This window comes from Pelodiscus sinensis, chromosome 3, assembly GCF_052426305.1.
Source record: "Pelodiscus sinensis isolate ZL-2025 chromosome 3, ASM5242630v1, whole genome shotgun sequence".
Classification (NCBI taxonomy): Eukaryota; Metazoa; Chordata; order Testudines; family Trionychidae; genus Pelodiscus; species Pelodiscus sinensis.
This window is the reverse complement of record NC_143054.1, coordinates 54,099,969-54,121,562: the sequence shown is the minus strand read 5'-3', so window position 1 is coordinate 54,121,562 and position 21,594 is coordinate 54,099,969. Positions and strand designations below refer to the sequence as shown.

At 43.4% G+C, this 21,594-nt stretch overlaps 1 protein-coding gene across 3 annotated transcripts in view; it reads right to left on the bottom strand.

The window, feature by feature from the left end:
• Window positions 1-21,594, bottom strand: part of SMAP1 (small ArfGAP 1) — a 197,755-nt gene that overhangs the window by 141,654 nt on the left and 34,507 nt on the right. For all 3 annotated transcript variants that reach the window (XM_075923713.2, XM_075923715.2, XM_075923714.2), the window contains exon 4: window positions 1,519-1,594. In XM_075923713.2, coding sequence (XP_075779828.2) covers window positions 1,519-1,594 — 76 coding nt within the window. The remainder of the gene's footprint in view (window positions 1-1,518; window positions 1,595-21,594) is intronic.

Below are 21,594 nucleotides of genomic sequence, written 5' to 3'. Positions count from 1 at the left end.
GGAGCGTGCAGTGCTTTAGAAGCGCCATGCGCTCTCAGCAGGGCAGGAGAAGACTTTGCACTCCCCCTCGCCCCTAAGCCTTGATTAGCCTGGGAGCAGAACAGGGAGGCACATGAAGTCTCCTCCCACCGTCAAGGGCATGGGCACCTAAGGGGCACCTCAGGAGGAGGGGCAAAGACTTCACCTACTCCCCCACCCCCAGACCAATCATGGTCCGGGGGTGAGGAAGCAGGGAAGTATTCTGGCTCCACCTCTTCCAGAGCAGCTGGGGCCACTTCAAAAATTTCTGATGTGGCCTTCAGCAAAAAATTATTGCCCACCACAATATAGATCACAGTGGAAATCCAATAGCCCATGGCAGAAAAGGACACATATTTTCCTCTTCATATTGCCTGTAACAGAGTTGATTACACACTAATGGTTCATAAGGCTTTCACTTCAACCTCCAATAGATACCTCAACATCAAACTCACATTCTAATGCAAAAAAATGTATCACTGACCTCATATGCTTTTATATCAACCATTTCAAAAGAGCAGTTCATCTGAGTTTGAGAAACTACTATCAATCTTGTTTTAAAGTTGTCTAATTGTGTGAATCACCTCCCTCCCACACAGCCCAAAAGTACAGTTTGAAACCTTTGTGGCCTTTATATTACCAGCTCATATCTTGACTATATGAGCTATAGAAGTAATTGTTAGCCCTTTGAAGACCAGCAGCTTGACAAACTTTCACATTGGTTCATATCATTACATTTAATTATTAGTAGAATATTGGTGATCAGCATTGTTGGATTCTATCCTTGCCTTTGGGAAGGAAGTTTACAGTAGTTAGAAAAAGGATAAAAGTGGTTCAGTCATTCTGGAAGGAAGGGTGCTGGAATGGTATGAGAATTTAAACTGCACTTAGGAGGTGAGGGTAAGATTTGAATTTGTAGTCTCCCCTTTCCCAACTCAGGGAACTTAATACTTCAGGGTTATTTGGCAAGATCTTTCTCACTTCATTTTTCTTGGCCTACAAAGGGAGAAGTCTTCTAAAGCAGTGATTTTAAATTTTTTATTATTCTCTCAATTTAATAATTTTTTCATCAAGTAACCAAGAAAAAAAAAATCAATACAGCTCCAAGTTCATACTCTGTGTTTTAGTTTGACACTTGAATAAAATGTTTACAAAATAAAGTTTAAAGTTCCCATTAAAATTAAACTCTGAAACACAAGCTTAACTAAATTATAATTATCTCACAAACAAATTGTTCACCTCTAGGTTTTTGTGGGGGAGAGGACAGTTCTCTGTATATTTTTTTAAATACACAGATAATGGAGGTCAGCATTGTATGGCTGGGGACCAAATGAACATTTACTATTATGTTTCCACATTTTTATAATCTATTTAATATTCTCAGATAAGTACTTAGAAGAGATACTGTAAGTAAAAATTTTAAATTTCTCCGAGAGTAATATAAAGCTTCAAGAAAACTACAAAAAATATTACCTGCAGTTAGAAAAACTGCATACTTACACTGGAGACACTGATCACATTTTTGTCGTAATACTTCTTCTTTTCATATTTATCCCTGATGAAAAATTCTACAGCTCTGAAAACACACAGTTAAGGAAAACACAAAGAAGAAAACCCAATCTAAAAATTGGTTAATTAAGACATTCAGACTAAAAGAATGGCATTAGGTTCTAGTTCTCCAACATTTCACTTTTGCAATCTCATTTTAAGGCAGGAAACCCCAAAATCAAACCCAAACTGCTTTGGTTAGTCTTGAACAGACTCAATCACTTTCAAAGAAACTCATCAATAGTAAAAATTCATTCACAGCTAACAATGTTTAGATTTCATACAAACTGTTCTTAATAAAATTCACAATGACAACATGAATAATGGATATATAAAATAAATGTGAAAATCTCCTGACATCAGAACACGTACAGTCAATATTTATATCATGCAATAGGTTGTGCATACTCAAAGACTTACAGAAACATACAATGCCGCATCACCAATCACAGCAATATAAGGCTAGAATAGGCCTTGAAAAGTTAGCAAGTCCAGACTCATGCTATGAGGCAAAAGGACCAAGTAAATCTTGACCACCCCATCAGATGTTTGTTTAACCCATTTCTAACGAATTCCAACAATGAGAACTGCACAGTCTCCTTTGGAAGCTATGACGGTTCTCACGGCTTCCAGGACAGACATCTTTTTACTCCTGCCTTCAGCAAGAGGGAGTCTTCCTTATGGTAGCTGGCTATCAGCTCCTTAACACATCCAGCCTTTTAGAGACTCAAGCACTCTCGTCCTCTGGGATATCTGCCCCAACGTCACCTGGTACATTAATCGGTGCACCCAGAATTGCATAGAAGCTAAATGAATTATTTGCTTCAGACGTCACAGCTGAGGATATCGGGGAGATCCCCAAACCTGAGCCATTTCTTTTAGGTGACACATCTGAGGAATTTGTCCCACATTGAGGTGTCATTAGAGGTGGTTTTGGAACAAATTGATAAATTTAACAGTAATAAGTCCAGCTGTCATTTCCCCAAGAGTTCTGAAAGAATTCAAACGGGAAATTGCAAAACTATTAACTGTGGTTTGTCACCTATCCTTTAAATCAGCTTCCATATCTAATGACTGGAAGATAGCTAATGTGATGCCAATATTTTAAAAGGGCTCTAGAGGTGATCCTGGCAATTACAAACTGGTAAGTCTGTCAGCATCGGGGAAATTAGTTGAATCTATAGTAAAGAATAAAATTGTCAGACACATGGATTAATATAATTTGTTGGGGAAAGTCGACATGGTTTCTGTGAAGGTAAATCACACCTTACTAATCTGCTAGAGTTCTTTGAGAGGATCAACAAATATGTGGACAAGGGGGATCCCAGGGATATAGTATACTTAGATTTCCAGAAAGCCTTTGACAAGATCCTTCACCTAAGGCTCTTAAGTAAATTGTCATGGTATAAGAGAGAAGGTTCTTTCGTGGATTCATAACCGGTTAAAAGACCAGAAACAAAGGGTAGGACTAAATGGTAAGTTTTCAGAGTGGAGAGAGGTAACTAGTGGGGTCCCCTTAGGATCCTTCCTGGGACCCATCCCTTTTCAACTTATTTATAAATGATCTAGAGAAAGGGGTAAACAGTGAGGTGGCAAAATTTACAGATGATACCAAACTGCTCAAGATAGTTAAGACGAAAGAAGACTGTGAAGAGCTTCAAAAAAGATCTCACCAAACTAAGTGATTGGGCAACAAAATAGCAAATGAAATTTAATGTTTATAAATGTAAATTAAAAAAATGGAAAAAATAATCCCAACTATACACACAATATGAGGGAGACTAATTTAGTTACAACTACCTGAGAGAGAGAGATCTTGGAGTCATTGTGGAAAGTTCTCTGAAAACATCCACTCAGTGTAAAGCAGCAGTCAAAAAAAGCAAATAGAATCTTAGGTATCATTTAAAAAGGGATAGAGAATAAGACAGAGAATATCTTATTGCCTCTATATAAAACCATGGTACGCCCACATCCTGAATACTCTGTACAGATGTGGTCGCCTCATCTTAAAAAAGATGTGTCATTGGAAAAGGTTCAGAAAAGGGCATTAGAATGGGTCCCATATGAAGAGCGATTTAAAAGATTGGGATTTTTCAGCTTAGAAAAGAGGAAACTAAGGGGAGAATATGATAGAGGTCTTTAAAATCATGACTGGTATGGAAAAAGTGAATAAGGAAAAGTTATTTACTTATTCCCACAATATAAGAACTAGGGGTCACCAAATGAAATTAATAGGTAGGTTTAAAACAAACAAAAGGAAGTTTTTATTCACTCAGCACATGGTCAACCTATGGAACTCCTTGCCAGAAGATGTGGTGAAGGCTAGGACTTTAACAGGTTTAAAAAAGGGGCTAGATAGTTTCATGAAGATTAGGTCCCTCAATGGCTATTAGCCAGGATGAGTAGAAATGGTGTCCCTAGCCTCTGTTTGGAAATGGGTGACAGGAGAGGAATCACATGAGGATTACCTGTTCCCCGCTTCTGGGGCATCTGGTATTGGCTACTGTTGGCAGACAGGATACTGGGCTAGATGGACCTTTGGTGTAACCCAATATGGCCGCTCTTATGTTCACAATATTTTGAATCATTCCCCTATGATATCTAGCCCATAAAGTTCACTACTCATCGCTTACTCACAGAGTACTCTTGTTTAACAGCTTTAATCTTAAGCCAACATGTCTGTAAATGACAAAGCACTTGTGAGCCCTTACAATAAATTTAAGGCTTATCTAAACAGTGTAGGATTTAACTAGAAGTATGAGAAGGTGATGGAAATTATTTGTTATAAGAAAAAACAAAAACCTGGGTCTGCACTTAATTATTCCTATATAATAAAATAGGTTTTCTCCACAAAGTTCACTCTTGTAGAGCTGACTGGTTTCACAGGTACCAGGATTTAAAGAAGTGACACATGGGGGAGGGTCATGTGCACCCCCAATGCTGGGGGGTGGGAGAGGCAAGGGACCTGCCACCAGCCATTGTGGGGACTAGCAGAGAAGACTACTGCCCCATCCTCCAATTATGGCAGCTGCTAGGGAAAGCAGCATCTGCCATCTTCCACCCCTTCATCCCCCACACTCACCAGCAAGTATATGCAGAATAATGCGGCCATGCTGCTTTGCTCTCCTGTCCGCACTGCTCCGGGGCAGGGAGTAGGATCACCCTATATTTCCCAGAGAGAAGAAGAGCAATGCGGCAGCAAAGCAGCTGGTGAGTGCATTGGGGAAAAGGGGGGCAGCAGACTCCTGCTGCTAGTACTGGTCCTGCTAATCTCCTGCAAGCCACATTGGTTGGTGGGTTGGAGAAGGTGGAAGGAGGTTGTCCTGAGCTTTCCCCAGACTGGAAGGGTTGTTGCAAGCCCCCCCTACCTCCGATACTCCCAGACCAATCACAGAACAATCTGTTTCATAGACAAAATGGAAAGCGACTGTCTAGGAAGGAATACTGCAGAAAGGAATCTAGGGGTCATAGTGGACCACAAGCTAAATATGAGTCAACAGTGTGACACCGTTGCAAAAAAAAGAAAACATGACTCTGGGATGCATGAACAGAGGCGTTGTGAGCAAGACACAAGAAATCATTCTTCCACTCTACTCTGAGCTGATTAGGCCTCAGTTGGAGTATTGTGTTCAGTTCTGGACACCACATTTCAAGAAAGATGTGGAGAAACTGAAGAAGGTCCAGAGAAAAGCAACAAGAATGATTAAAGGTCTAGAGAACATGAGCTATGAGGGAAGACTGAAAGAATTGGACTTGTTTAGTTTAGAAAGGAGAGACTAAGAGGAGACATCATAGAGGTTTTCAAGTATCTAAAAGGGTGTCACAAGGAAGAGGAGAAAAAATTGTTTCTCTTTGCTTCTGATGATAGGACAAGAAGCAATGGGCTTAAAGTGGAGCAAGAGAGGTTTAGGTTGTACATTAGGAAACACTTCCTAACTGTCACAATGGTTAAACAGTGGAATAAATTGTCTAGGGAAGTTATAGAATCTCCATCTCTGGAGATATTTAAGAGCAGGTTAAATAAACATCTATCATGGAAGGTCTAAATGGTACCTGTGAGGGCAGGGGATTGGACTTGACCTGTCAAGGTCCCTTCCAGTTATAGTATTCTATGATTCTACCATGTGCGTAATGTGATTCACCCTCCTGTTTTATAGAGTAAACAGCCTTTTCTTTCTGTTCCTAGATTAGGAAAACTCTCCTTTACTGTAAAAAGTTTTCTCTTCAGCGCCACAGGGTTTCACTTTTTCTAGTTCTCTAATGGTTTTCTGTCAAGTCTTCAGGAGGACGAAGGCTTGAAAACTGAGCTGACTGGTTAGCTTGCACTACTAGCTAAACAGGGTGGAGCGACAACTTCCCTTATCCACATGGGCCCTCCCTGAGAAACATTATCTCTGTCAGCATGTCTAAACTACATCCCTCTTTTACATCCCTCTTTTTTTGAAAACGGGTATTTCAAAAGTGAAACCGCTGTCTAAATGTGGTTCTTTCGAAAAAACCCTTTTTTGAAAGATCCTGTAACTCCTCAAAAATGAGGTTTACAGGATCTTTTGAAAAAAGGGGTTTTATTTTTTTTTAGAAAGAACCACGTCTAGATAGCAGTTTCACTTTCGAAATACCCATTTTCAAAAGAACCCATTTTCATTTCATATTATGCAAATGAAGTGTGGGAAATTCAAATCCCAGCTTCATTTGCCATTTTGATATGTCTAATTTACATCCCTCTTTCAAAAGAGGGATGTAGTCTACACATAGCCCTTGTGAGTAATTTCTACTCGAAGTCCATAAAGCATATTTTCCATAAAATTATATTCCTTAAATATTACCCATACATACATCTTGCAATGATTAATAAATCATAACAAATTACAAGCTTTCGATAGATATCTGACATGTTACTCTTCATGGATAAATATCCCATCAGATACGTGTTTGTGGAGTAGTGGGCTTGTCAAGTCAGTGGTGATAATTTTTGCAACGAATAGGAGATCCTTTGCCAAGGAATTTCTATCATAGAAGCCTATTCCAAATCTTAACTACCCTTATGATTAGAAAGTTTTTCCGAATATCTAACCTAAATCTGTATTGCTGCAGATTAAGCCCATTACTTCTTGTTCAACCTTCAATGGACATTGAGAACACTTTAATCACAGTTGTCTTTTTAAAAACCCTTAATGTATTTAAAGACTTATCAGTTTCTCCCTCAGTCTCTCAAAACTAAACATGCCCAGTTTTTTAAAAACTGTCTTTATAAAGCAGCCCCAGGGCCAGATGTGGCCCCCAACTTGTCTGGATCTGGACTCCAGGCTCAGGGTCCCTCCCCCGCTCAGCAGTGGGGAGACTGTGCTGATGCTCCAGCCCCCCTGCCATCCCACCACAGGGCTGGAGCACACACACAATCTACTAGCTTGGGGCCCCCCTAGGGCTCTGGTGTACAAGGAGAATGTTGGGAGTGTCTCTCTCAGTCAGGGGCCGTGTCAGTGAGGATTTATTTATTTATTTTTTTTATAAAGTATACAACTTCTGTTATAAAGTCAGATTTCCTAAACATTTTACCATTTTTGTTGCTCTCCGTTCAACTCTGCAATTTGTTCATATCTTTACTAAAGCATGGCACCCAGAATTGGACACAGTACTCTAGCTGAGGCCTCACCAGAGACTTGTAGAGCAGGATAACTACCTCCATGTCTTATATGTGGCACTCCTATTAATATATCCCACAGTATTAGTTTTTTCACAACTGCATCTCATTGACTCATACTCAATTTGTGACCCACTGCCACCTGTTGATCAATTTCTACAATAGTACAGGTTGGACCTCCTTGGTCCAGTACCTTCGAGGCCTGACCGGTTCCAGATGAGGGATTTTGCCAGACAAGAGAAGGTAATTTCTTGGCTCCCCCGTTATCAGGCCCCCAGCCATGGCCTCACTGCCAACCTCCCAGACGGCTCCCTCCTACCACTGGCTCCAGACCCCTCCATGGCAGCCCCGCCACCAGCGCTAGGCTCCCGGCCCCACGGGGCAGCCCCCTGCTGGGGTTCAGCTGCTCCACTGGGCAACAGCCCCACTCCTGGGTTCCTGACCCCGCTGTCAAGCAGCCCCATGGTCAGAATCCTGGATTTGCAAGGCAGCAGCACTGCCTCCTAATGCCACCGCTCAGCTGAGGCACTTGGCAGTAGCAGAGCTGCCAGGCTCCTGATTGTGCTGCTGAGTGGCCCACTGCCTCCCAGTCTCACCAGGCAGTTTCACTGCTGAGCTTCATCCCTGCTGCCTCCTGCTCCAACCCCACTTCCTACAGTGTTGGCACCGGGTGGCAACCCTATTGCTAGGCTCCCAGTTTTGCTGCCACAGGGCAACCCCACTACTACTGGGCTCTAGCCCCCCTGCAGGACTTCCAGTGACTAGCCCTCCATGGGGACACTCTGGTCCTGGACTACCCATGGTCCTGCCGGACCAGAGATCTTGCCAGACCAGAGAGTCCCAGTTAAGAGAGGTTCAACCTATACCATATAGGCAATTCTTCCCCATTTTGTAAGTGTGCATTTAATTTTTACTTCCTAAATAAATACTTTAATAAATTTCAACTTCTTGATTTCAAATCAGCTCTTCAATTAGTTAAGGTCTAATTGAATTTTCATTATGTCCTTCCAAGTGCCTGCAACTCTCTCAGCATGGTATTAATCCACAAATTTTATATGTATATTTTCCACTCCATTACCCAAGTCATTAATGAAAATACTTTCTATCAACTGAAGACAGTCTTTGTGGGACCCTACTAGACACTTCCATTGATAACTACTCTTTGAGTATGGTCTTTCAAACAGTTGTGCACCTTTCTTACTGTAACTTCATCTAGTCAGTATTATTTTTCTGCTTTGCTTCTCAGAATGTTGTATGGGACCATGTGAAAAATCTTACGAAAAAAATCAATATATACTGCTTCTCCCTGTTAAGTCAGTGACTCTCTCAAAGAAAGAAATTAGATTGGTGTACCATGATTTGCTCAATGCAGGTTATTCCTTACAACTGTTGTATCTTCTAGGACCTTACAAACTTAATAATTAGTCCAATATCATTCCAGAAATTTAAATTAGGCTGACTGGTCTAATTTCCTAGTTCATCGTTTTCCCTTTTCAAAAGGCAGGTACTACATTCACAATTTTTTCTGTCCTTCGGGACCTTGCCAGTCCTTCATGAGCTTACAAAGGTGCTAATGGTTCCAAGAAACCATGGTTTCAAGAAACTAGCTCATTAAATATCCCAAGATGAATTTCATCAGGCCCTTCTTACTTGAATACAGCTAACTTACCTAAATAAGCTTAAACCTGTTCTTTCCCCCGTTTGACTTGTGTTCTGTTCTCCTTGTTGATATCAGTTGAGTTGAATGCATATCTGATCACCCTTCACATTAAAAAAAGAAAAAAACTGATGCAAAATTGGCATTGTGCACTTCAGCTTTTTGGGTATCGTAAGTTATTAGCTCTCTTCTGCTAAGTAGAGGATCCACACATTCCTTTGTTTTTCTATATTAAAGAACCTTTTCTAATAGTCTGGCGGCTTTTAAAAGCTGCAACTAATTTTATCCCTAGTTGCTTGTGGTATTCTTTTAAGCTCTTCCTTACTGATTTGTCCATGTTTCCACTTCCGTAGAATTCTTTTTTTTTCAGGCGTTTAAAAAACTCTTTATAGAGTATATATTTTTCCCTTACTATATTTCCTATTTTATCTCTGCATTGAGTTGTGCCTTTAATCTTGCCTCCTTTAGAAACCGCTAGCTCCCTGCACTCCTTTTCGTTTATATTTTCTACCCCTGGGACTTTACCTAACAGTTCTGAGTTTGTCAAAGTCTGCTTTTTCTTCTTTTAGTCTATTGTCCTTATTTTGCAAATCCTTCCTTTTCTTAGAATCATTGGATCTATCATTTCCTGACCACTTTAGCTCAAATTGCCTTCCACCTTCAGATTCACTGTTAAGGCAGAAACAGGTCAAAAATAGCTGACCCTGGTTAAACTTACTAAAACAAAAAGTTGTCCTTAGAACATTCCAAGAACTACCACCACCAGGTCTTGTGTTTTGGATATTTATTTCTCCCCCTCCCCACCCCAAAAAATGCCACAATCGTCTTCCTAATTTGGCAGTTTACAATGGATCACTATCAGGATGTCACCTCTATTTTTCCCATTTTTAGCTTTAATGACAGCATCATTTTTTGGTAAAAATGGGATGAAAAGAAACATACCTCATTTTCTCTCTAGGGCAGTGGTCACCAACCAATTTATCAGAATCTACTGGTAGATCTTGGAACTTCTGAAAGGTGATCCTGACTGGTTTGGCCAGGAGGCTATCAAGTGCTGGTACTTCATCTGTACCTCTCAGCTCTGTGGTGCTAGTCCTGCCCTCTGCCTTGGAGGTGCCCCTCACCGCTGGGAGCCTCCTGCTTGCTGTGCAGGGCCCGGAAAGAAGAGGAAGGAGAGGGGGAGCTGATGTCAGGATGCCCCTCCCTCCACCCTGTAACCCATCATCTCCACAGAGCAGAGTGGGGGCAGGAATGGAGAGAATTTGCTGGCTGCTTTTGGGAGTGGCAGGGGTGAGCCTACCTTAGTCCCTTGTACCACCACCCACAAGTCATCTGTAGTAAGAAGTGCCCAGCTGGAGCCAGCATTCTGAAACCTGGCCCCAGTCCTGAACCCCTTCTGCACCGCAAATCCCTACTCCTCACCTGATAAAAGTGAGTGAGGATAGGGGAGAAAGGATGGAGTGAGAAGGATCGGGGCCTCGGAGAAGGGGCAGGAAGGAGGCGGGGCAAGGGTGTTTGGGTTTGAGGTAGATGCTAGATTGCACAAATTCAAAAAGTGATTTCATGCTTAGCAAGGTTGGAGACCACTGCTCTAGGGAACGACAATTGAGGCTCAGGTTTTTAGAGATATCTTGGTGGTATATGATTTATACTATGCATTAAAATTTGATTATAGAAAAAAAACTGCTTGTATTATGAAAAATGCTTCAGAAAAAAAATCCATGTTTAAACTACATAAATAGTAAAGCAGTACTTACCTGGCAGAAAAATACAATAAATTCAGACAATGAGAAGAAAAAAGGGTTAGCTATTAAGGCAATAACAAATCTGAAAGAAAAATAGTGTACATAATGAACTTATGCTAGACATTATTCACTTAGTCTATTCCCCCTACCACAGAAATGCAATGCTTGCATCTTTCTAATCATTTCTGCATCTATATGAAAATACCCTAAAATCAGGCTCTTGGTAGCTTTGGAATAGTATGCTTTTAACCCAAAATGACTTCTGACTAACTAGGTAGCTAACCTAGGACTGGAATCTTGGAGAACTCAGAAGCCATCGTCTTCCTAGCTCATGTGACAAATCTCAGCTGAGAACTAGTTCTGATTTTGCAAGTGACTTGAACTCAGTTTGCATGCAGGGAAGTGATTCTCCTTTTTCTCTTTCAGATGTACACAGGCGACCCCCGAATTACAACCCCCCGCATTTACAGCCATTTTTTCATCCAAAATAGATCTTAAAATCCCCCAATCCACATCGTATTTACGGCGGCATATGACGCAGAGTCCACATGTCATCCCAAAAGAGGAAATGCATAACGTCTGTAAGACTCACAAGTCTACAGCTGCTGCTTGACCTATGCACATCTCTGCCATATCAGTCTTCACTTTTTAGTTATTTTGTGCATTATTTGAACTATTTAGTTTAGTTTTCTTCCATTTCCATAGTCAATTTTGGTATTTTTAGGGTATGAAATGGGTTTCCAGGAATGGAACCACCATTTATAATATTGGCTTGACTTATAACAGTTCTCCAGGAACCAATTAGGTCGTAAATGCAGGGGTCACCTGTATAGACTTGGTGCATGGATTAGATGATGCATAGTCTTTCACTTATTCTCTGGATGGCTAGTTGAGCAAAGAACAGGATACAACTTCAGGTGCCATTTTTAGTGAGACTCTCCCACTTCTTCTGCTTTTCCCCCCCCCCCCCCACAGGATTCAGGGTTCTCTTGCTCTGCCTCAAGAATCACTTTTGTTCAGTTAGAGATTCCAGCATGCTGCCTATAGTTCATCATGGACCAATAATTTGAGATCTCAATAGGAAGCTATAACAGAAAATTCCAGACCAAGGTAGAGGTTCTCTTGTAAAATCTGTTTGTGACCACAAATAGATGTACTCTTCAGAGTATGGGATAAGAGTTGGCAAAAAAATTCTATCTACAGTAAAACTCCGATGGTCCAGCATCTGTTGGTCCGGCACTCCTGATGGCCCGGCACCATCAGGAACCCGGAAGTGCTCCAGGCAGCCGGACCATTGGAGTTGCTCTGCCCCCAGATCCCCCGATTCAGCCGCTGCTAAAAGTGACCAGCGGCTGAATCGGGGCAGAGCAGCTGGAGTGCTGCCGGGTAGGTCCCATAGCGCTGCCCCTCAGGGCTGCGGGACCAACCCAGCAACACCCGAGCTGTCCCCGATTCAGCCCCTGCTGAAACTGACCAGCGGCTGACTCCAGGAAGCCCGAGGCAGAGCTGCTCTGTCCCGGGGTTCCTGGAATCAGCCCCTGATCAGTTTCAGCAGCGGCTGACTTGGGTACACCTGGGACAGAGCAGCTGGGGTGCTGCCGGGTTGGACTGGCAGCGCCAAGGGTTGGCACTACCAGACCAACCCAGCAGCACCCCAGCTGCTCTGTCCCAGGCATCTGGATTCAGCCTCTGTTGAAACTGACCAGCGGCTGACTCCAGGAAGCCCGGGGCAGAGCAGCTCTGCCTCGAACTTCCTGGAGTCAGCCGCTTATCAGATTTAGCAGCGGCTGACTTGGGGACATCTGGGGTAGAGCAGCTGGGGTGCTGCCAGGTTGGCCCAGTAGCGCTGCTCCTCGGCACTGTGGGACCAACCCAGCAGCCCTCCAGCTGCTCTGCCCCAGGCATCCTGATTCAGCCGCTGCTGAAACTGACCAGCGGCTGACTCCAGGAACCCCGGGACAGAGCAGCTCTGCCTCGGGCTTCCTGGAGTCAGCCGCTGGTCAGTTTCAGCAGGGGCTGAATCAGGGACAGCTGGGGTGCTGCCGGGTTGGTCCAGTAGCACTGAGGAGTGGCGCTGCAGGATCAACCCGGCAGCACCCCAGCTGCTCTGCTCCAGGCGTCTCCAAGAGCAGCTGGGGTGCTGCTGGGTTGGTCTCGCCGTGCCAAGGGTCGGCGCTACCGGACTAACCTGGCAGCACTCCAGCTACTCTGCTGCAGGCATCCCTGATTAAGCCACTGCTGAAACTGACCAGCAGCGGCTGAATCAGGGACGTCTGGGGCAGAGCCAGACTATCGGAAGGAGGGGCTATGAGGGGTGTGGGGTGGCATCCCCTCCCACCTCAGACCCCTTATAGCCCCCCCTTCTGATAGTCCAGCAAATCTGATAATCCGGCGCCCCCTGGGTCCTAAAGGTGTTTACTGTAATAGAATAAGGCCATTTATCATTTTGCTAAATATAAAGGTCCATCCTGAATATTCTTTTTCATACATTTCGACTTATTTCTTGTGGCAATAAGCATTATAGGAGAAAAGAGACTCAACGCTCATGGTGAGTTCATGACCAACTCCAGTACCCAATCACCTAAAAATCAAAGCTGCTTTAGCATTCTTTATTATAATAAATTTCATTCAGCATTTGTCCAAATATAAAGTTATCCAGGCTCTAACTACAGTCTGGAACATGTTCCCTAAAATGTGCTTAGAATGAAAGAAAAAGCATTCAGTTTTAATGCTTTTGCAAACAGAAAGCTTTCAGATAGTCTAACCATTTCATGCACCATAGATAAGACTGCTGAGAATAAAAATTTATTGTTCCATAAAAAAAGGTTATTCCTTTAAAAAGAGTGCCTGTGGGCACTCTACTCTAGGTGTCTCAGCACCCTGATGTTTCTAATTGGAACTTTTTAGCAGTGATACCCTGAGTGCCGACACACATGCGCAGTGCCACTTGCTCCATAGTGAGCTTGCTGACCCACACATGCCATCAACCATTCCTCAGTTCCCTCTCTACCAGAGATGTTAAAACTCCAAAGCTGAGGGGAGGAAGGAGGGTTGTGGAACACCCACAGGGACACCCATCTCAAAGAACACCAGTTACTGCATAAGGTGAGTAACTTTTTTTCTTCCTTGAGGAGTGTCCTTGTGGGCGCTCCACTGTAGTTGACTATGGAGCAGTGCACTGAGAATTTGGAAGGAGGGGCTTTGGATCTGTATTATGAGTGGCAGAGAGAACTGCCACTCCAAATTTTGTGTATTGAAAAGCATATCTATCAATAGTGTAATGTTTTGTGAAGGTATGTGTTGAGATGCATGTTGTAGCCCGGCAAATGTCAGTAATAGGGACATTGAGGAAAAGCTGTAGAGGCAGCAACTGCTCTGGTGAACTGAGCTCGAATTTGATCTGGGAGTGGTACTTTGTTGAGCGAACAACACATTCTGATTCAATTTACCATCCACTTAGTCTTTAGAAATTGCCTGGCCTTTGGAACAATCTGCTATGGAAAGAAAGAGCCTTAGAGAATGTCTTTTTTTTTTTTTTTTAACATAAATGCCAATAGTGCAACGGACGTCTAAAGAATGGATATAAGTGGCACTGGCATCTGGATGAGGCTTCTGGCAGAAGACAAGTAAGTATAAAGGTTCGATGTGGAACTGCAAGACCACTTTGGGAAGGAATTTTGGGTGAGGTTTGAGCACCACTTTGTCCTTACACAATACAGTAAAGGGTGGGTCAGCCATGAATGCAGTGAGCTCACTGACTCTTCTTGCCATGGTAATGGTCATGAGGAAAACAACTTTTATTGAAAGAAGTGGAAGTAAACAAGTTGCCATTGATTCAAATGGATGACTAGTCAAGGTGGAACGGATGAAATTCAGATCCCAGAATGGTGTGATTTGCCTCAAGAGAGGGAACACATTGTTGAATCCTTTCAAAAACTTCTTTGTAGTCAGGTGAGAAGAGAGTATCCGTCTATGTGGGAATACTCACTTGAGATAGTTGCCAAGTGAACTTTCACTGATGAGTTTGAGAGATTGCATCTTCAAGAAAAGAAGGTAATCTAGCACTCTTGGTAGCAGTGCTGAGCGAGAGGATAGTTCATTGTGAGTGGCCCAAATAATGAAATTATGCCTTTTTCGGTGTAGGTTTTTCTGGTGCTCGCTTTGTGACTGTTCATGATTAAGTGACAGACCTCTTTCAAATAGATGAAGTTGGATAAGGTTAGCCTTGAAGGATACAGGTTTTGAGGTGTATCTCTGAAAACCTTGGTAGAGAATTCTGCCTTCATCCTGTGATAAGGAGATTCGGGAGTTGTGGAATACAAAGCAGAGAAGCAACAGACATCTGCAACAGGAAAGGAAATCAGGTCTGCCTGGGCCATGCCAGCGCTACCAATAGGACTTTGGCCCTGTCCTGTTTTATTTTCTGGATGACCTCCTTGAATAGTGGTAAGGAGTTGCAAAGTATAGGTTAGTTTGTCTGCCCAGTTGAACAACAGAGTATCACCCAGAAAGTTCTGGTCCAGACCCAGTCTGCAACGGTACTTGGGACATTTCACATTGTGAAATATGGCAAACAAGTCTACATTCAGAAAACCCCACTTCTGGAACATGGTATGCAGGACTTATGAGTAGATCTACCACTCATTTCTGATGAAAGTTTTGGCTCAGACAATCTGTCATCACATTTTCCTTTCATGGGAGGTAGACGCCCCACTCATCAATGCTCAATGCACCCGTTCTATGGGGGCGGTGGCTTCTTGCAAAGATAGTAAGACCTGGCTCCCCTTTTGCTGATTTATATTAAACATGAATGCCATGTTGTCTGTCAGTATTCTCATTTATTCATGGCGTGTCAGGGAGAGGAAATGTTTGCAGACTCATATGACCGCTCAGAGATCTAGTGTACTGATATGGAGTGCTGACTCTATGGAGAACATCTTTCCTGAAAGAAAAGAGGAAAGGCTGCCAACATCTGGCCTGCTGTTGCAGCTGAGAAGCAGATTTGGGCAAAGAGTGGCGAGGAGAGAGATTTCCTCGTTGTCCTCATCCGCACTCGAAAAAGGTAGAGCAGAACTACAGGGGGTGGCAAGCCTTCTTGGTCTCTCAAGGGTAGGTGTGGCATTAGTGTTGAAGAGAGGGGTCCCCAGCACTGACATGACCACCAGTTCTTGTTGTGTGGTTAACCAGTACTGGTAGTCACCTGGGTATGCTGTGGCAGTACAGAGTCATCATGCTGGTGAGTCATGGCTGCCATCAGTACCGAAGAAGTCTCAGCACACAGCCCCAGTACTTTCTTAGACAGGGTCTGTGCTGATGGATCCAAACAGTCCTTACTCCTATGTGGTGTGCATTTCAGTGCCACTTGTCCTGGTGATGATGCTGTTAGTACAGATGGTGCAAATGTGGTCCTTTTTGGTTTTGGTGCCGAGACCACAGGGAGTGCTTCCTTGGTTGGCACTGCCCATCAGAACTTGTCTGCGCCAGGAGTGCCTGGAACCTGCTTGTCCCGTTAAACCTTTACAGTCAGTGCTGAGGAAGGCTTTGAGGGGAAACCTTTTTTGCAGGTCTTTCAGTGGTAGGAGAGGAATGCTTCCTCTTCAAGGTTGTCTTAGCCAGAGGCTCCTACAGCACTGATGTCCCTTGGTCTGAAGTTGCTGTGGGAGATGTTTGGGGTGGATAAGCTTGTGATACCAGTTCAGATGTTGATTTCAGTCTTCTCCATCATAAGGAACTTGAGTTCCAGGTCCCTAAGAGCCAGTGATCTGCAAGAAAGCTTTTTACACCATGGTGGCTTTTCTGTGGGGAATGATCTTGCTCCTGACAACGGATACATTGGACATGTCCATCCATTATTGGGATGGACAGCCAATAAGTAAAGCCTCTCAAACCCAGGAGAGCCTGGCATTCTTCTCCAACTAACCGGTAAGGAAATAACGAAAGAAATGGGATTTTTTTTTAAATAGGAAAAAGGAAGGAAGGAAAAGCACCCAAACTAAATAAGGGAGGAAAAAACCTCACTAGAAACTACACAATCTTATCTGATGATAAGAATGAACCGCTGCTCAGTTCCAACTAAGCCTGAGGCAGTTTAGAAGAAACTGAGGGACGACTGATGATGCACATACGTTGACACATTCACTCCAGCGTGAGCGGCACCACGCATACACATCTGCACCCAGGGTACTGCTGCTAAAAAGTTCCAAATAGAAGTACAAGGGCACTAAGACACCTACAGTGGTGTGCTCACAGGGACACTCCTCAAAGAACACCAAACATTTTCAACTCTGTTTCAGGGAAAGAAATGAGATATTAGTATAGATCCATTCTTGTGGATCAGCTAGGTTTCAAACAAACAATTGAGGTAGCTTATAAAGGCTAGAAGCCCACATACACAGCTAGTACTAGCTCCGCAATTGTCTGGAAATGAAAATCGAGCTAGTTTATGGAACCTAAATGAATACTAGTAAGTTAGCTTTCCAAAATAAAATTTAAAAAAAAATTACCAGCACACTATTAAAATTACCACCAGCTTGGTTGTACGCTTCAACACTCCAGGGCACACCAACACATTTCATAAATGTTTTTCCATGTATACCAAACCACGATATCAATTTACTCCCTCTTCAGCCCCACTCAACCCCTACTTATCCTTCCTATTCAGTCACCATTCATCCACCTGACTCACTCAGCCCTTCATTCACTTCAAATTAAATTTCCCTAACGTTAGCAAATTCACCACTTATTTTGCTAACTAATCCAATCTTTTCTGGTCTCTATCAATTCTCATACTCCTTTCTGTCCCCGGTACTCACCACATATTCAGTTCAGTTCCCAGTCACACCAAATGAACTCAGCAGTACACCTTCAAATGTTCAGTGGCTGTATACAGAAATGTACAGGCTATGTTTTTCCATGATCTCATCTCCTGCTGCTTCATATTGAGCAGTTTTTCCTCACATTCCACCAAGGGACCAGGCATTTATTCAACTCCCTTGCTTGCCGAAAAGGGAAACTAAACTGACAGGAGCTTTGATCCTTTGCTGGGGAGAATAAAGAACTGTGTATTTTCTATTCACTATCTAAACCAAAGGAGAGAACATCTGGAGTCAGGCAGGAGGAAGCAGCTGGGACTAGTCTCAAGAGGTAGCTGAGACATATTTTGCGTCTAACTTTAGACAGTCAAAAGTTAACAGATATATCCCAAGGAAAAGGGAAGCAGAGTATTCGGCAGTAGCTGTTGTAGCTGCAACCTTACCCTGCTATTATCTTTGCTCCTGAAACAAGGACAATGGAAAATAAAGCAGCTACTAAATATGGTTCACATTTTTAAGGTTTTAGTCAACCAAGAGTCCCATGACCTTTTTAAATAAAAGCTTAAATTCAACAGAAGTTGATCATATTTATCCCATCAACTCAAGGTAATTTTACAAAGTCACGGTAAGAAATATACAAGACAAAGCATGAAGCCTTCCTAAAGAAAGGTAAGGCATAGTAGTTGCAAACATGAGGACAGTTATCAGTCATCCCTGCTAGAAGGTACTAGGGATAGGTAGGGACATGATCCCTAGCAATCAAAGGTTTAAACATGCAGCTCTGAGTGAAAACTTGTGCAACACAAAAGTAACGTTCTCTAGATTTTTTTTCCCAAGTTTGACACACGTATGTGAAAATATGAGAAGGCAATTCTTGTTTTAAAAGAGGTTTTCCAATTTTCTGACAAGTGGGACAACAACAAAAAAAGCAAGCATTACTCCATTCGACCTATACAAGTGACAACAGTGGCACAGAAAAGGAAGTTACTCACTTTGTGCAGAAACAACTGTTCTTCAAGGTGTGTCCCCCAGTGCTCCATTGTAGGTGATGGATCATCCCTGGACCCACAGTTTGGAGCTTTTCCTAGCAGTTGACAGTCAGGCCGCAGATGCACGGAAAGCACATCATGCCATTGGCAGTTTGGTGCCCTGCGCACATAGCCTGACCATTCCCTTCATTTCATTGTCTCAGGACTCTGAGCGGAAGGGAGGAAGGCGGAGCACCCACACAAAGTGAGTAACTTCCTTTTCTTCTTTGGATGATGTCTGTGGGTGCACCACTGTAGGTGACTACAAAGCAGTATCCATTCTGGACGGTAGGACTCTGAGTTACTGCTTGGCAGCCACAGATAGCACCACTGTAGCCACCACTGCGTTGGTTGCAAGCTGAGGCATGATAGCATAATGCCTGGAGAAGGTATGGTCAGATGACCAAGGGGTTGCCCAGTATAAGTCTTTAAGAGGCACGTTGTGTAGGAAAGCCATAAATGTTGCTGTAGCACAGGTGGAGTGTGCTTTGATGGAGCTGCTAGTGACTTATTGTGGAGAGAGTGGCATTGCGGTATATAGGAAGGTATCATTTTGGTGTGGATTACCTATGTCCTGTCTATGTAAAATGCTAACGCCCGCCAAACGTCCAAGGTATAAAGCATGGAGTCCCTTCTGGATGCATGGGGTTTTTGAAAAAACGTAGGTAGAACTATGGGCTAACTGATATGAAAGGAGGTGCCAATTTAGGGTAGAAATGACGGATGCAGTCGTAAAGTTATTTTGTCCTTGGTAAATATCATGTAAGGCAGCCCAGCCATTAAGGCCCCTATTTCAATAACTCTCCTTGTTGAGATAACTACTAAAAACAGCACCTTCATTGTAAGAGAGAGTGGGCAGCTAACCATGGGTTCAAAGGAGGGTCTAAAACCAAATTTAAGTCCCTGGAAGGTGATGGGGGGCTTCAAGGAGGGTAGAGGTTCTGGAGGTTCGAGGAACCTCTTGGTTATGGGGTGAGCAAATACCAATGATTCATCAATCCATTCATGGAAGGCTGTGATCGCTGCCAAATGTACCTTGAGAGAGGAGGTGGACATGCCTCCACTTTTTAGACGGTATATGTAGTTGAGGACTGAATGGAGCGGAACACCACGATGAGAACTGTTTCCATTTTTACAGGTAAGCGGATGCCAGCCAGTGCTCTAGGGCACAGAAATGGAGGCATGCATACTGAGCAAAGTATGTGGTAGTGGCCATATGGCCCATCAACTGAAGACAGGTATGTACGGTAGTTGAAAGGCTCATAGAAAGGGTGACCGCTCAGTCCTGCAGCATAATAAACGGTTGATGTGGGAGACAAGCCTGGGCCAAAATAGAATCACGATGAGCTCCAATGAACTCTCTCAAACAGGATGTAAAGTTTATTTCTGTTTATTTATAAGAAGTTCTAGATGCCTGAATAGATGGTTGGCCTTTGAAACTATGCTGGTGGTTACCATTTGTGAGTAGCCCTCTATGAGGCAGTTGTCCAATCTGGAAAATCACGACCCCCTGTTGATGAAGGTTGGCTGCCTCTACTGCAAGGACCTTCAAGAAAACTCGAGGGGCAGAGGAAAGGCGGAGGGGGAGACTCCTGTACTGAAAGTGATCCTTCCTCACAGTGAAGCAGAGGCAACGTGTGTGGGCTAAATGTATCGTAACGTGAAAGCACACATCTTATAGGTCAAGGGCTGCAAACCAGTCCCCTCTGTCCAGTGCCAGAATAACTGAAGCCAAGGTGACCATTTTGAAGTGCTGTTTCCGTAGAAACTTGTTTAGCTTGCGGAGATCTAAAATTGGTCTCCAGCCTCTTGTGCACTTTTGGGTCAGGAAGTTGAATAAAACCCACCTTCCCAGTATGGATCAAGGACCCCTTCTATTGCTCCTAATTGGGGTCTTGTGAGGGGGTCCTTGAAGAGGGACAGAAAATGGGGGAGGGTAGGGAGAAGCAAAGTGAAGAGAATAGTGTATCCTGTATGGATGATTTCTATTACCCATTGGTCCAACGTTATGGAGTCCCAATGGTGGAAAAAGGCGTTTCTAGCTTATTGTCACTGGATGACTGGGGAGGTTGGGCAGACCCTCGACAAAAATTTCTAATTTGCTGTTTGGAAGCCTGGAGGCTGGTGAAGCGTGATTGGGGTACGCACTTCCTCTGAGGCTATGGTCTGGATCGGTTGTAATCATAAAGTTTGTGCTGAGGACAGTTGTAGTAGGAGTCCCTGTTTCTGTTGTATGAGGTGTAGTGTTTCCGCCTGTATGAGAGTAGTTCTGGAGTCCTTGCTATTGTGTAGGATCTTGTCTGTGGTGGCGGCAAAGAGCTTTTTTTGTCGAAAGAGAGATCCTCCACCTTAGTTTGAAGCTCCTAGGCACTCTCTCCTCATCACCACCATTGCGGATGTTGCACTAGCCACTGTGTCAGCCACATCAATTGCCGATTATAGTGCCATATGGGAGATGGTATGCCCCTCATAGAGGACAGCTCTGAGGGTGGGCCTTTTGGAGTCCAGAAGGTATTCCAGAAGTTCAGCCAGTTTGTAGTTGTTGTTGAAATCACAGTTAGCTAGGAATCCTGAGTAGTTAGTAAATTTGAGTTCTAGTGTGGCTGAAGAATATATTTTTTTCCCCAAAGAGGTCTAATTTTTTATGTTCTTTGTTGTTGGGTGCCACCTTGAATTGAGGGGTTTTCGAGCATTGGTTTTCTACCTCTATTATTAAGGAATTTGGTGGGTGATGGGAGAAAAGGAAGTCTAGGTCTTTAGCAGGAACAAAGTACTTTGTCGCCTTTTTTGAAAGTTGGCTGGATGGAGGCGGGTGTTTACCATATGTCATCTGACACTTCCATAATGGCTTCACCGATTGGTAGAGCAATCCTTCCCTGATAAGAGGGGGGGGGATGTTCTTCAGGAGGCAATGCTATTTCTCTTGTGTCTAGGAGGGAAACTTCCTGGGTGGTGGCCACGCTCTTAAAAAGTTCTTGGAATTCTTTCAAGTAATCAGAGGTGTGCATGTCTTCTGGAACTACAGCGTCATAAGGAGGTGAAGCTGAATTGTCTCTAAGAGCGCTCTCTGGAGCTTGTGCTTTGATGTTATCTAGGATTTGACCCTCCTCTTTCTCCGAGTCAACTGTAGTCGAGAGGGTGTGGG